The 16,463-nt window shown below is 48.1% G+C and overlaps 1 protein-coding gene across 10 annotated transcripts in view; it reads right to left on the bottom strand.

Annotated features, from left to right (window-relative positions):
• Cacna1d (calcium channel, voltage-dependent, L type, alpha 1D subunit) overlaps nt 1-16,463 on the bottom strand; it is a gene marked incomplete at its 5' end in the record, with an annotated part of 346,833 nt that overhangs the window by 47,214 nt on the left and 283,156 nt on the right. For all 10 annotated transcript variants that reach the window (XM_005387369.2, XM_005387371.2, XM_013515608.1 and 7 more), the window contains 7 exon segments: nt 6,955-7,065; nt 8,381-8,539; nt 10,557-10,758; nt 12,610-12,756; nt 14,230-14,282; nt 14,369-14,476; nt 15,055-15,142. In XM_005387369.2, the coding sequence (XP_005387426.1) occupies nt 6,955-7,065; nt 8,381-8,539; nt 10,557-10,758; nt 12,610-12,756; nt 14,230-14,282; nt 14,369-14,476; nt 15,055-15,142 (868 nt within the window).

Below are 16,463 nucleotides of genomic sequence, written 5' to 3'. Positions count from 1 at the left end.
ACGGATCACACTGGGACATGTCCGAGTCCCCGCAGCACCCATGGCAACCAGGTGGGGTGGGAAAGCCAGAGGGGAGGCAACAATACTGTCCACTGCTGGAAAGGGGCACAGGGGGGCAGTTGTGGACCTTTGTGCGTGTGAGAGGGTGGCTGTGCACACATGCACACACGTGCGCTCACACGCGCGCGCACACACACACGCACACACACACACACACGCACACATATATACACAGTCTGAGCAGACACAGGGCAACCCTGGCCTAGCACCCAGTGTGCTGATCCAAATGCTCACCAGGCTGACTCCTTCCAAGGGTCCCAACCACTTACTCACTTCTCTTCTCTCCCTTAAAGGACACCATCAGCAGATCCTTCACACCTTTTCACTTCTGTGCTCTTCTGTTTCACCAGTCCAGCAAGTATTTCAAAGGCTCTGCCGTGTGTCAGGATGGCTAAGACAAGACCCTGTCTACAAAGAGCTCTCACTCTGATGGACGCAGACAGGGAGGTAAAGGAGGTACTGTGTGGATCTCCGGGTTCCAGTGTTGTGGCTATGGTAGTGGGGGCCCAGGGCAGGGGAGCCAAGGCAGGTTCTACAGCGCAAGAAGTACTGAAGGACAAAGAGGATGTTCGAAGGCTGCCACTGTGCTTGAGAGAAGCCCCGGACGGCAGGCTCTTTCTCCCACAATTCTTGCTATTTTCTTTCCTCTCAGTCCTCCGGGCCAAGGACTCCCCTCCATCTCTCAAAAACATAAGCAGACTCTCCCCCACCTCTGATGCCTTTGCAAACCTAACCCCCACTCCCACCCCAACTCTATCTGCACCCCCCCAAGGTGAGCTCGATGCCAGCTCCTCTATGAAAACTTTCTGGCCTGTCCAGATTGCTCACACTCTATCATGTTGTCTATGTCTCTCTTGTGTCTTAACCTCTGCAGGTCCACTACACTGAATGTCCTCTCAGGAGGGCGCTGCATGGCCAGCTCTGTTCCTACTTCCACCAAACCAGGATCTAGCCCACAGCCTTGAGTCCAGTTAGTGCGCGGCACATACTGATGTCTCTTTCTCCACTAATTTGCGCCCTGCTGGTCATCCAGCTTTCCCTGGTTCTTGTTTTTAGGTCTGTGTATCTTATGCCAGTTCTACTGTGTAACATCTGCACACTTGAGCCCTAAGATTCATTTGTAGCTGCCGTACATTTTATACCTTCTGGGACTGGCACAGCCAGTGCGAAGCTAATGCCTGCTGTCTGCACCCCAGGAAGCCCTCCCTCAGAGGTGGAGGAGGATGCACACAGCGCCAGGAGGCTCTGGTTGCCAGGGACGGACTGTCAAGGTCAATGACTGTCTATAAACCAACTGTTTCTTCTCAAAAAGTCAGAGCACATTTTGGAAATAAAAAGCCAGGTCTGAGTTACATAAAGAGGAGCCCAGCATGCTTAAAACTGGGTACATTTAGTGTCATATTAAGAAAAACAGAACAGGAGGTACTTTGAAGTGTCAAGTCCTGGGAACTAGTGATCAAATGCAGGCCCAGGGGAAGCCTCCACAGACCCACAGCCACTCCTGATATTACAGAAAATGTGGGTGTGCTGACTGTCTGCATAACTGGGCTAGGGGTGTTCATCCTACTTACTATTAATCATTTTCCCCTATTGATGGGGAAGTTATCACACGCGGGCCATTTATTGTTTTAATTTCTTGCTAAATAACATGAGATTCCCCATCCAACTGTGTGGTTTCTGACCACGCAGCCGCTCTCCCCTGACAATCATGGCGCCTCTCTCACACCAGCTTCTCACTGACTGCCACTCTCCCAAACCCTCTCTCAGTCTTAGATCATGACAAAAGGCTTCAGCGCACTCCCTCAGTGCACACCAAACCCGATGATCTGTGTGTGAAAGTCTAACAAGAAGATGTAAAAACTTATAACCCACGGGTTAAAACAGTCTTAGTGCGTTCCCTTATGGACTCAGGACATGTGACATGGGTCAGAGGTCGGGAAAAGAGCTAGCACCAGGATGTAATGGAGCACACGCCTTCCTTCCCCTAGTGAGAAGGTCAGCCGCACGGGTTGAGCCTTCAGGGCTGCATGTTGGGTCCTCCACAGTCCCGTATATTACAGCAGACGCTGACAGACAGTTCTGACAGGCAGCAGTGCCACACACACGGAGAGGTAGAACCCTTCCCTATCTTTGTAGACTTAAGAGCAACTCAGAAGCTAAAGCGAACACAGTGATCCTCTCCTCTCCTGGAAGGAAGGCTTTTCCTGTGATCCAATTCCTCGTCAGAACTGGCCACTAGACCTCCAGGGTACTCACGGAGCAGTAAAGACTAAACATCCTTCTTTTTCTCTACTGCGGCCCTGTCTGTACCATACGCTTTGTGTCTGACTCTCCTGTCACCGTGTGGGATTCACTAGCAGCCAGCCCTGGCACGTGTGCAGTGGACATCGGTCCTTCACTCAGCTTGGGATTTTACTCCTAATACCCACTCTCTGAATGATCAGTTGGTAAGTGAGCAGTTCTCCACTGAGGCAATTCTGGGTCATTGTGGTGGGTAAAATCCTTTTGAATCGACCTTATAGAGTTTAGCACATCTTTTGGGTCCTAGAAATTTTTGGAAATCTCACTGTGTCTGTTTGTCTGTATGCCCCTTTCCTCCCTCCCTCTCCCCTCTTCTCTCTCAGAAATCACTCACACTCACAAAATAGTGCCAAACTCCTAATAATTCATGGACCAAAAGTTGTCACCCCTAGTCTAGGTGACAGGAAGCTTGACTTGGTGCAGGTGGTTGGACTCAAGGGCTCTGACCAGGTGGCTTTGACAGGAGTCCAGGGGAGGCAGAAAATGCCAGCCCTCCCCTTCTTCCCACATACTGTTTCCCCGTTTAGCAGCCTCCTATTTAATAAAACCGCTGTCAAGTGAGCGTGACTCAGTCCCCACACTTCCCTCACCGACAGCACAATACACAGTGTCTGGGTAACCACAAGATAAGCCCCGGGCTCCGAACACATCTCCAGCCTCTCCTCCTAGCTGATAAGAGCACGCTCTCCTACAACTCAACTCTCAAGCTGGGGCCTTCAAGCACAATCAGCCATCAAATCTATCTATCTACTTTTCTTTTTTATAGCTCCATGTACTGAAAAGACCAAATAAGTCAGCCACAGGTAACAACATGGACTAACCAGAAACATTTCTGACTCTGGATGTTTAACTTTATCAGCCAGACGAACAGGGCGTCTCGCCAGAAGTTCCATTATTCTAAGAGCCCTATTCTGACTGACCGTCCATGTGTCTCCCGCCCAGTGGTGGGCCCCTGGAAGGCAGAGCCTGGGCTTTCGCTCTTCCTCTCTTTAGACTAGGCACAAGGTAAGAGGCAATGTGTGTAGAATGGATGCAAATGGGAAAAAGAAAAGCAAGTCCAGATTCTTTTTCCTGCCTGGATTCACTGTCACCTGCAGGTCTGAAGAAACGCATGGAATCGACCTGCCTTTTGTCATGTACCATGGCAACCAGATCATTTACCAATCTCTAGCGTGGCTAGACCTGATCCAATGCCTGATCCAACTGATGATCTACAGTGCCAACTGACAGCTCTCTAACTAGGGTGAATTTTTCCAGTGGTGAGGTGGGGGCCTATAGGGAAATGTACCCCACTTCGGCAACCCTGCTCCAGCCTCATATCCTGTGATAGAAAAGCCAGTACATCTCATGCTGAGCTGTACCTGCAGGCTCATAGACTCACTCCTTTCTGCAGTCCACCAGTCTTTACTAAGGAACCACCAATGCTTCTCAAAAGACTTTTCTTCCTGAATCTCCCTCCTTGGAGCATGGAAACTCTCTGGACAATTCTAGTAGCTTTTGCTGGGAGCATTGGAGGCAAAGGCCAGAGGAACAGGGCTTGTCTTTTTACCTAAATTGTGAGTTAGAGCCTACTTTCAAAGTCCTGTATAAATACCGCATCCTACCCGACTGCACCACTGGAGCTCCTCTTTCAAAATCCTATGGCTACACGGCCAACTCCTAGGTGAAAGCGCAATGTAGAGAGAGTACACAGGTCAACTTGCAACTGGTGGATCTTCCCTGCAGTACTCATCATAATAAACTAAACAGCCTGCTTGACTGGTCCCAGTTCTTCTGCTCTATGCTTTCTCATCACTTTCTACTCTTGCCTGACCAAAGCCTACCCTTCCCATGAAGAGAGACTGCCTGCCCACTGTGGAAGCATGCAGTGCTGGGTTTCTTACCTCGGTCCCTCCCCAACCTTCTTGCTTGTAGGTGCTGGGGAAACCCATCCCACACGCCTTGCACCATTTCCCTCTAAATAGGCTGTCTACGATGAGATCTCATTTCTCAGTTAGATTCCCCTATATACAGAAGTGCCCAGGGGCAAGAATCTCCAAAATGTTTTAAACTCTTGCCTCCTGAAATGCCTTCTCACCTACCAGTAAGGATTTTGTCTAATTTCACTTTGTGCATTTGTTTTATATAACAACTGCAGTCCCCATCTTTCTTAACAGAGAAGATGCCGAGCCTTCCCAGAAGGTGTGCCCACACAGTGCTCAGAGATCCTGCTACAGAACAACTCGAAAGAGATACAGACTCTCCTGAGGGGACAGCGATGTCCCACGTGGCCACCTCCTTGGAACACCATCCCTCTGCAGGCTTGACAACATCTCTCCTCAGCCTAATCAGCCCATTGACTACGACAGAAGGGTCCCAGGGGCTTCTCTGTAAAAGAGCATCTTTGCCTGGGCATGGCTTATGAACACCAAAAAGAATGAAAAAAAGGTCAGGAAAGATTTCAAGAAGAGCTTTGATTTTTGGTGAATTCATTGTTTTTGCACACCCGGGAACCTATTTTCCGTGGCTTTGGTGAACATACAGACAGTGTTCAAGTGCAGAGGTGTAGTACTTTTAAAAATTCTCTTAATTATAATTTGAGGCTATCTTTTGTTATGAAAATACCTTGCCAGCAAGGGTAAACATCACAATTTCTGGCGGAAACCACCCATTTAAAAACTGTGATCTCTCAGTACTGATTATAAATTAGCAACACATTTCCCTTCGGTATCACCCATCTGCTCACACGCCACTGAATTCTCCTCCCAGGCTTGGAGATTTACTGGGCTGAGCAGTGTGCTCTACTGTATCAGTGCACCAGCCTATTAGAGGAGGCACCCACAAACATGCACACGCGCACACACACACACACACACACACACACACGCCCATGTACACATACTAATGCATATGAACACCAAGTGCACACAGATCAGGCACAAATGCTCTTGTACACATACACATGCATAGACGGTATATTCTTACACACTCACACACTGTGTGTGTACTTTCTCCTCAGCCTGGAATAAGCTTTCAAAAACTGTAGAGCTTAGTCACCAAGCAAAGGAAGCCATGGCACACGGAATCTGAGAAAGCTTCCATCGGTGTGTTCTATGTGCCCTGTTCAAATGCTTTTCATGTTCTTTTTCTGCAACCTTTTCCATCAGCTCAGACAAATATTGTTCAAAGAAGTAAAGGTAAGAGGGAAGCAAACCAAAGCCTTAAAGGAGATTGAGATGAATTTGGAAAAGGAGGGAGTGTTTATGTTTGCAGATATGGACAAGTCACAGTAGGTAACATTTGGCCATGCATAAGGTGCCAAATTGGACCCCACTGCAATCACCCCAGTTAATCACTTACAAATGTCCTTTCTTTTTGGTCCACAAAGATCTGACAAAGATTGCATAGAAATTAATTCGAATTAAAGAAAGGAACAGTTTGGAATTAGAATTTCATGTAATTATGGAGTATATGAAACCATTCATCTCTTACTCTATGCCTTACTTACACTACTGCTGCAGATAACAGCACTAATTATCTGTTGCACGCAGATAACAAATACCTGGGGTGCTGGGCTCTGCCACTCTCCTACTCTGAGAGTGGGTCTGGGCTAGGAAGGACGTGAGGCCTGAGAGCCCCACAGTAGTTGGGCTGGGCGTCTCTGTCTAGGGCTCTAGAATGACAGGATGTTGTTGCTTCACGATGACAGCGGTGGGAGTGGGCACAGGGGCAGGAGCTGACAGACTACAGCAAGGCTCCTCATCCTGGGCACTCACTTAAGCACCGACCACGGTATAGTAAGTTTTCACTCTGCGCAGCAGCCCCAGGAAATAGCAGTATCAGTATCCTCACGCTCTGGGTGAGGAAATTGAGGCACAGGGCAGTGAAGTGACTTGCTTAAGCGAGTGAGGAGTGGAATGAAGGTATAAATCAGTCCAGTCTAGAATTACACTCTTCAACACTGAACTACACTGCCTGTTACAATGCAGCCTCAGATAGCATGGGACTGGATTCCCTCCCTCCCATAGGAGATACATCATGCTAAGCCCAGGTACAAGAACATATTTTATATTTCACTTTCTTAAACTCAAGTGAAAGTTTTCTAAGTCAAACAAAAAAATGCTATGACTGTGAGAGGACTGCCACTGGTACTAGAACTTTCCACAGAAGGTGAAAAGGCTGCTGTAAGACTAGGAACAAACAAAAACCAAAGTCCCCATGCTAGAAATCTGAAAGGGAAATCAGGGTCAAACTCCTGCTGATGGTTCTCAGAACATTTTCCCCAGTGCTCATACCGTGAGGCAGGTTTTCCTGAGATGGCATGATACCTGCTAGTCTAGAAACAAAATCGGGTTTCAAAACAGTCTGCAGCCCACAAATTCCCACTTTTCGCCTCTTTTTTTCTCAGAATTGTTTTCATGAGCTTTTGTTTTTGCAGATTTACTTTCCTATATGCACACAAATGCCCTAATCAGATTTTAATATTATCAGATGGTAACCCAGTTAGCAGCCTGAACAGTTTAGCATAATTCAGTAACACAAGGTGAACGGGAAGTGGGTGCTTCTCTGGAGTGATTCAGCAATAGCCTTTGCAAAGTGGATTCAGCAACTTACCTTAGGCTTAAACGCAATGACTTTCAAAACCATTTCAACGGTGAACACCCCAGTGAAGACCATGTTCAGAATGTCCATGGCGTCATTGAACATCTTGGACTGCTCGTAGTGCTATGGATGAAGACAGAGATACAGTTCTCAGAGACTTGGCCACAGTCTCATACCCTCACAAACGGTGGCTCCCCGGCCCCTTGTGCCCTTACGGGCACCCTGCATGGCCTGGCAGCACCATCTCCCGGTGGTTCGCCCGGTACTGCATCACGATGAACTCTCACAAAGCACAGGGGGTCTGTGACAAGATGAGGATGATTGAATGATGGGGGGTGGGGGGAACATGTCTACTTTCTAAGCACAGGGTAAGGGGAATTCACCCTTTCTTCTGGCAGAGCTTATAGTCCGGCCCTCAGCTAAGGCACAATACAAATACCATCAAAATGTCTATGAATAAAGGTGGAATTCTGTTAGGGATAAATTTGATGCCATTTAGGGCTATGTTTCATAAAAGACAGTAGTATTACCTTGACTTTGAACTTTTCCATCTATCACATGGTTGTTTTCATTCATAAAGAATTCTTAACTTAAGAAAAGTGCCAGGTACCATATCTTTGTCTGTCTTTAGGCCCATTTTCCAGAGGGCATGGAGAGTTCTTAAAGTTTGGGCAAAATCTACATCTATCTAAACTTTGGTCTCTGCTTCCTGTCCCAATTTAATATCTAGTAATCAACATAACTTCCAAAAACATTCGCTGTTGATGCCACGCTGTATTCTGACTTAGCTAAATCAAGGGAGTTGTGTTACTTGTCTCTGATGTCAGCAAGAAATAACCAGAGTACTTGAGGTCAAACCCAGATTTCATCAAGTAGAACCCCCTCCCATACTGGGAGCCCCCTGAAGACAGGAACGGGACTTAGGTTTTGCTTCTGAACACTGGGCCTTACAGTGTGCTGGGCCCAGATCGAAGTGCCTGACGTTAACAGTGCAGCATAAATCTTATCTCTGAGGTACGTGCAATGGATGGCCCCATGTTACCAATAAAGAAAGTAAGGTTCAGGGGATTTAAATACTTTTCTAAGGCCACACAGCTGGTAAGGAATAAAGCCAGGATTGAAGTGCCTGCCTGTTGAACTCCAGAGCTTTGGTCCTCACCCACTCTCTGGCCACAGAAGGCCCACGTGGAGCTGAGGACCACATGCACGCTCTGTGGAAATGTTACCTGCCGTCACGCTGTACAGAAGTCTCAACCACAGGAGCAATCTTAAACATCTACCGTAACAACAGTCAGCCCGAATAGGACTCTGCCACACAATAACATCAGAAAATCAAACCCATCCTCTCATGAGAGGGCAGCACTCTACCCTCTGAATCTGGTGAACGGGGCTGTGCAGAACGCCCACACTTGGTCCCCACAGCTGTCTCCATTTTTACCTGCATGGCCAAGCAGAGTGTGTTGAGCATGATGAGGACAAACATCATGTATTCGAAAGGCGAAGAGTTCACCACGTACCAGAACTTGTACTGGTAGGGGTTTTTGGGGATGTATCTCCGCAAGGGACGAGCTTTCAAGGCGTATTCGACACACTGACGCTGCAACGGCAGAAAAGGGCAAACACTGGGTTTGGGCACCGCAAGGAAAGGAGCACACAGTGTCATCTGCTCTGGTAAGACCTCACTCCAGGCCTCTGGGAAGGGGCCAGGAATAACGGTGAAGATGACACAGCCGGCACCCGTCCTACTGAGCCATTGGAAGGGCCAGCCTCCACTGCTGTCTCTGCTCCTCACAGCTACCCAAGGGGAAGCAGAGCACCCATTTTGCTTGCTATGAAACAGCAGTTCAGAGCTTTTGCTGTTTTTGCTAAGGTCCTGCAAGGTACATACAAGCAGAGGAAGAACTGGGCCTAAGCTTATCGCTGCCTTTTCTCTCTGCTAGAGGGGCAGGTCTCCAGGGCTGCCTGTGCTACACTCTGGGGGAGGAAGCCAACTACTGACAGGCTTAAAATCTCTAAGAAGCAGAGGGGTTTTGCTCATTTCAAGACTGGCAGCCCTGGTGGCTCAGAGAGACTCAAGTAAGATGCCTCTTGGGAGCCAGAATGTGTGAATGGTACCAACAGCTGGGTTGAACCAATGCTGGGTCTAGCTAGAGCACAACCCTTCTGCTCACTCTGGGGACCGACTCTGTTCTGTCCTCCACAGCAAGCTCAGAGGGAGCCTCCAACCCCGAATGCCTTCAGCTCATCCTGGGGATCTAGCCTTGCCCCTACTCTAATGCTCTGACTCGGTATGGGCAGGCTTCAGGCAGGCTTCCTGTGTCCAGGACTTGGCGCTGCTCTGACCTCATATGCTGACTCCAGGGTTCCTGCTCCCTGGATTCGAGCCTCTCTGGGACCTCACTGCTGATATTCTTACAGCCTCAACCTTTCCTGGCTGGCCTGGGCTTTGGCCTCCAATAGACAAAGAGCTGATCTAGGTTTCCCTCCAACAGTCACTGATGGGGTCTGCAAACACCCTGGAAACTCAAAGGAAAGTCCTCCTACAAACCAAGCCAGCACCTCCTCGCATTTCCTGCAGTGAGTGCAGTTGCAGCCTGGGACAGAATGCTTCATCATGGCTCTGCCTCTTCACCTCGGCAAGCCCAGGCTGCCAGGTCATTCTTGTTTACTCTGCCACCACGAAGCAGCAATGTTACAGCAGCAGGATTGGGGAAACTCGTAGGACAGACTCCTAATCTCATAGCCATTTTAGGGTTTAGCTCCTTAACACCTTCCCTTTAGAGATAAGGAAGCAAGCCCTGGGAAGAGCAGGCATGTACCTAATGTCACTAAGCAGGTGCAGGCACAGCAGGGGCAGAGCACGGGGCTTTTGGCTTCCTCATGTTACCACATAAGCATAGCCAAAGGCCCTCATTTCCACTGGACTGGCTACAGCAGGGTACTAGATACAGAATGAATAATGCTGGTGGAACCTTAGCCCCAAGTTTAAAGAGTTTGACCTTCCCAGTGGTGTCAGAGGGTTCTTCCTAAGTCATCAGCTCGAGACCTGGGGCAATTCAGCTTCTCAGGAAGACAACTGCCCGTGCCTGGGAATATTCTGGTTCTTACTACTTGAGGAAAGGGATGCTACTGGCCTCTAGTGGGTAGTAACAGCCAGGGATGTTGAACATCCTAACGTGCCCAGGAAGCACAAAGAAAAGGAATTATCCAGCCTGAAGCATCAGTAGTACCAAGGTGAGAAATGCCTGCTCTACCTAGATACTAAATAGTCTCTTGATAGGGACTGTGGAAATTTGAGGCGTGTTTTCAGACCCCAGGCTACATCATCCCACAAGATTAGTTCTGACCTGCAACTAGTGGCTCATGGTCATAGAAAGTGGTGATTTTTCACCAGCGGGTCTGAGGATGGATTTCACAATCACAGTCTTTTCTGTATCTGGGGAGCTAATTTCCCAGATTGTCACTCCAGAAGGGTGACTTGATCCAGCTGGGGGAATGTTCTGAACAGGGCTGAGCTCAGGGGGTGCCCTCTCTGTGCACGGGGAAGCCCTCAGAAGAGGAGGCGCTCCACTCTTCCCGAAGGGACACAAGCACAAACAGTGTGTGATTTTAACCTGATTTTTGTCCAGCTCACAGTTCTTATACTCTTTTTCTCCCTGCTCCTGAAATGTAACGATGACAAAGCCCACAAAGATGTTCATCATAAAGAAAGCAACAATGATGATGTAGATGATGAAGAAGACGGAGATCTCCACGCGGTAGTTGTAGACCGGACCGATGTTCTCTCCGTTGGAGTCGATGGCTTTATACAGCAACCTGCAGCGCAGAAAAAACAACTGAGGACCTGCTAGCCCCATTCAGTCCAGCCTCCGGCCCTCTCAGATGTCCCCAGAGTTCTTCTGAACTCCTCCCTGAGCCACTGGCTGTGAAGTCCTCATGGGATGCCCCCCGCAAGGCCTCTGGACGCAGTCAAGTCTCCGAGGCGTCCTCCGTCTCTTCAGACCCAGCCAGCTGGCAGGTGGAGGAGCAGTCACCAAGGACACAATCCAGGAAAGATTGTTGTGAGGACTGCAAGCCAAACGAGTCCACAAGTATTCAATAACACTTCTCTCTAGCCACAGAGAGACGAGAGAAGAACACTGCACATAACATGTTAGATGAAGGAGAAACTGTCTCTGCTAGTAGACAATAAGCATCTGACCACAGTATTTCCAAAGAACTAAGGGAAGTTTCTTAAACTGAAATATGCACTAAAAGTAAATATATGTCACGCAGAACTCTTCACAGGAACAAAGAAATTACTGTAACTGTCCCCACTCTGATGCAGATTCAATCCTTGGGGCCCACACCCCATTGTGTCAGACATTCTTTTCTTTCTTGTCTTTTTGAGACAGGGTTTCACTATGCAGTTTAGGTTAGCCTTGAACTCACTTTGTAGCCCAGGCTGGCCTCAAACTCATAAGGATCCTCCTGCCTCAGCCTCCTGAGTGCTGGGATTATAGGCATGCACCACCATGCCTGACCATGTCAGATATTCTGACATTCCCCACCTCATCTGTACTTCTGTATGGAAAGGCAGACATTACTGTCATTCTCATTTTACGGGCACTCAGAGGGAGACCCAGCTGCCCGTGGCCATATCCCTCAGGGGCAGTTAGGAGACGAGCTCAATTCCTTTAGCCCCAAGTACCAGGTTGACTTACTTTTCCTCAGCCGCCTTCACGATTTCCTAACGCACAGTGTCTAAAACAAGCACTATGGCCAGGGCCTCTTCCAGGCGAAGGTCTTGTCCCGTACATCTTTTCTCCCAGGACCAGTTTCCTAACAAGCAAGCCCCACTCAATTTCCCTGCACCCAACAGAAGCTACTGAAAATATATGACGGGAACAGGCAGCTGAGAGCTCTGCCAGCTTGCAGGGAGCAGCCTGCCCAGCTTCTGCAGCTCCTCTGGGCCCGGGACCTCAGAGAAAGAGTAAAAAAGGTACAGGAGACCCTCCTCTGCATTCTACCTTCTTCCTTCTTTACCCTCCCACATCTTAGCCATCTTCACAACCTGTTCTGCACATCTAGGACACACTACCATGCCTGCCTCATCCAACCACCAGCATCCTGACTAGATTTGGGCTTGGAAGGGAGGAACCACGTGTGTATCACTCTGTTTCTTCCCCAGTGCTGAGCACAGCGTGGTGTATGGAGCTTATATCAAAAGCATACTTTATGAATAAGCAAGTAAGTGCCTTCCTTAAAGAAATGGCACGGTGGTCATTGTCCACACTTGGTAACGTGTTAGTACAAAGCATCAGAATGAGCATTTGGAGGCACTATCAAGACCCCCCTTAGGAGCAGGAGAACAGCAGCTTTACTGAAACGGCTACCAATTGGAGCATGCTCAGCAGATGCTTCTTAGCACCCAGAGATGCTGCCCAGGACCTGCACTGTTCTGCTTCAAATCCGAGACTCCTGTTAGCAGAGCGCGGAAGGTGACCATCTGCTAGTTGGACAGAGGACCCCTATGGGCCAAGAAGTCATGATAAGTGGTCCAAAGTTAAAGAGTCACACAACACATCTGAGACAGAAGTGGGGCACACTCCTAGAGTGAACTCAACCCAGAGCCCCCCAAAAAGTAAGCAGGAGCCTCCCAGAAGACTATATGTTTTCTATACTCACGCAGGCCAGCCCTCAAAAGTGGAGACTGTGAAGAGTGCCATCATAGCAGAAAGTACATTGTCAAAGTTGAAATCACTATTTTGCCAGATCCTTTCACGGACCATGGGGCTATCGACATCCCCATCCTTGTAGAGGATGAAAAGCCCCCTGTGGAGGAAAATTAGCGTGTGTCACTCTGGCTTCACGCGAGGCAGGGAGAAACAGCATTAAGTCAGCCACAGAGCCCCAGCCCTACCTGCAGGCAGGTCACACACTCTGCCCCAGCAGAGCCGCACCCCTGAGCCCGACACACGTGAGTTTCTCCTTTGCTCTCCCTGCATTTAATGTACTCTACAGTTCAAGCTACTACAGAGGAACTACTAGCGCACTGTGTTTTCTCTGAAATATGCACTAAAAGTAAAGCAACTAGGCAGCAACTAGGCAGACACCCAGCACAGGTCTGTTAACAAATGGGAACCACAAGACAGGACACGTGTCTCACGTAAAATAGGTTCAGAGTATATGCTGAAGCATCAAAGCTTTGGCACAGAACATCTAAAAGCTCTTGGAAGTAAGCCCAGGCAGGTATATTCTTATCTCATCAATTTCTTTTTCTTCATACTAACGATATCCCCAGTTTTCTCCCCAAAAGAACTTCATACATTCTGATACGTAATATTTCTCAAAGAACTTCACTTCTAGAAGGACTCCATGATTATTATCTTAGAAGGGAGGCAGCAGAGGCTTTGGGAGGGAAGGGGCAGCATCTGCAGTCTGCTCCTGCTCTGCTCTGTGAGGCACTCTGCACGCCACACCTTGAGTGTATGATGCCTCTGGACCTACACAGTCACAGTGAAGTTACAACTGATGCTCTGTGTCACATTTTCTGCTTAAAGGAAACTCCAGACCAACATGCGTGAGGCAGGCACCAGACCCAGGTTAGTGCTAGCTACATACCTGAAGGATGGGGACATACAGAGTCTATCATCTTAACCTCTGGGCAATGGTCTCTGTGCCTGCCTTCTTGTTCACTGGGCATCTTGGAATAAAAGACACGAACAATTCCTGCTTTATCTCACCTCTGCCCATCTTATGAATGAAAGTATGGCTCAAATATAAGAGACAGGAGCGAGGAGACCGGAAGGCTGGGAAATCTACCGTGAGAGGGTAGCCAGCTAACTCCTGCGTACCAGAGAGCTGAGCTGCAAGATCTGATGAGAAGAAATACCTGCCACAGGTAAGGAGAGCTATTTGCGGCATCTCCCAAATGTTATTTCTCACATCCCTGTTTATAAATTCTATACCAAGCAGCAAAAGGCACCGATCTGTTCCTCTGGAATGAAGAAAAGTTCTGAACCTAGAGGTGATGGCTGCACGATGATGTGACTGCACTAAATGCTCCAGAATTGTACCTTACAACCACAGGTTTCATAGTAGGTGAATTTCACCTCTGGCAAAAAAAAAAAAAAAAAAAAAAAAAGCAAACAAAACAAATACCAAACAACATATATTCAGCCATGACCTAAGCACACAGGCAATTTTTATTCCCTGACAAAAAGTTCTAATATACTAGCACAAGTGAATCCCTGAGTTTTCAAATTTATTCTTCCAAATCCCCTACTCTGCTCTCCGGACACTGACCTGCATTCTTCGGGGTTACTTTTGGCTTCATCGGTGCAGCGATAGAACTTCCCCTGGGTGTAAAACAGACAGACAGTCAAGCATGGGCTCCTCCGTAAGGCAACCAGCCTGACCGCAGGCATAAAGGCCATTGCTTTACCTTGAACAACTGCACCCCAATGCAGGCGAACATGAACTGGAGGAGGGTGGTGACGATCATGATGTTGCCGATTGTCCGGATGGCCACAAAGACACACTGGACAACGTGCTGGGGAGAGAAAAGGGGCATCACTTTCCTTTGTTATTTTAGCCACTAGGTGAGCTAACACCCGCCAGGGGCTTCTGTGTTTGCGGGCATTATCATGTGGTTTTCCAACTGTGCAGTCAGGTTATCTGCCAAGAGGTCCCACTGTGCAATCCCAGCCATCGCAAGGAGTGCTCCGTAAGTAGGCCCCTCTTTGGTTTCTTCCAAAGAACTGACAGAGTTGGAAGGAATGCTGTGGGGTACATAGACTGCCTGGCACACAGGACCAAGGGGTTCCCCATCCCATAAAAGGGCTAAGGAAAATGCAAACTTTAAATTGAAAGACTAAAATACACACAGATACTACTGGTAACAAAAAATAAAATATTAAATGAATGGTCATCATTAAGAAAAACCTCTCAAATTAACAAAAATAAAATACTTTTTAAAGTGCTATCAGTACACAGTAGAGATGGAATTATCAGTGAGAAAGGTCCCTCTTCAAATCCACCAGGCCTCATCTCAGCTCTGATCCGGAAGAGTCAGTGATTACAGCCAAGCCTAACCGAAACATGCCCCACTGGCGGGAAAACAACCAATACCTTAAGTCCTTTTGCTCTGTTAATCGCTCTAAGGGGCCTCAGGACCCTTAAGACCCTCAGGATCTTCACAACAGAGATAGCACTGGATCTAAGGAAGAGCAGAGGGAAGAAAGCAAACCAAGTATGTCATGGACGGATAGGAGACTTTGAGGTTAGTTATTCCACTTGACTTTCACCTCTTTACTACCATGGCCCAATTTGCATTGGATCCGCGTGGAGCTGGGTTGATCTCTCTTGAGGGCTTAAGTGTGGTCCTCTTCCAGTACACACTATGCAGTACACCTGACCTAGCCTGCGGGTACTCAGGGCCCCGCCTCAGACCCACAACAGGCCCTGGCAGAGATGCAACTTACAAACCTGCTTTGTTGTTTACACTCAGTGTACAAGGGGTGATCAAAATACATCATAAATTTTAAATTTTTAAAATTTTATTATTGCAAAAGACACCTTGCCCATTAATCTCCCTCAAAATATACCTCCTCCCATTTTTCTTGCCACTTTTTGGAGCAGTTTTGAAGTCCTCTTGTGTGTCTTGACAAAGTGTGATGAAAACTACAGTGACTGCTATTGTCAGGTGCCATCCGATGAACAAGGCAGGTCGTAAAAACGTGACGGTGTGCCTGCACCCACACCTTATTCACTGGATCTGGCACCGTGTGACTTCTGGTTGTTTCTCAAAATCAAAGTGACCGTGAGAGGTTGATGTTTTGATTTGATTCAGAGCACGGAAGCAGCTATGAGAATGCAGCTAAAGGCACTCACAGAAGAGGACTTTTAGAACTGCTTTGGAAAGTGGCAAGAATAATGGGACAAGTGTGTTCAAAGAGAGGGGAAGTGCTGTGAGGGTGGTTAATGGCAATGTGTTTTTTATTCTAATAAATTTTTTTAAAAAAATTAAACATTCACCGTATCTTATGATCATACCTTCTTAACACTAGGTACCTGATGGCTTTCAGATTTCAGTTTTTGTCTAAATGTGGAAATCTGTTGCAGTACTTTGCTGCTGGAGCTTCTCCCGCCATGAAGGAGTTAAGTCTGCCATAAAGGTAGGAGAGATGGGCAATCGCAATGCCAAGTGGTACATACGCTGGTGTGATAAACGCGGTGTGCTCAGCCGGCAGAGCACAGCCTTAGGGGAGCCTGAAGGCCTCGTAGGGAGGTGGTAGCCAGGGGAAGCTCAGAGGAGGAACAGAATTTGGCCAACTGAGGGGCTCCGAGTTAAGGGACTAGTGAGGGAAAGCAGCTCATGTGCAGCACTCCGGGTACCTGGGTGGGCAAGAGCTCCAGCTGGAGAGGGCAGGTACAGCCCGTGCTGTGAAGATGCCGACATGAGTATCTTTCCAAGCTACAGGGCTTCCTCCCCCAGGTAGCGGCGGGAATCGAGGAAGATGACATAGAGAGCAGTTCCA

The sequence above is a fragment of the Chinchilla lanigera genome, unplaced genomic scaffold (genome assembly GCF_000276665.1).
Source record: "Chinchilla lanigera isolate Chin_1 unplaced genomic scaffold, ChiLan1.0 scaffold00029, whole genome shotgun sequence".
Classification (NCBI taxonomy): domain Eukaryota; kingdom Metazoa; phylum Chordata; class Mammalia; order Rodentia; family Chinchillidae; genus Chinchilla; species Chinchilla lanigera.
The sequence above is the reverse complement of the archived record's forward strand: the minus strand, read 5'-3'. Positions and strand labels throughout refer to the sequence as shown.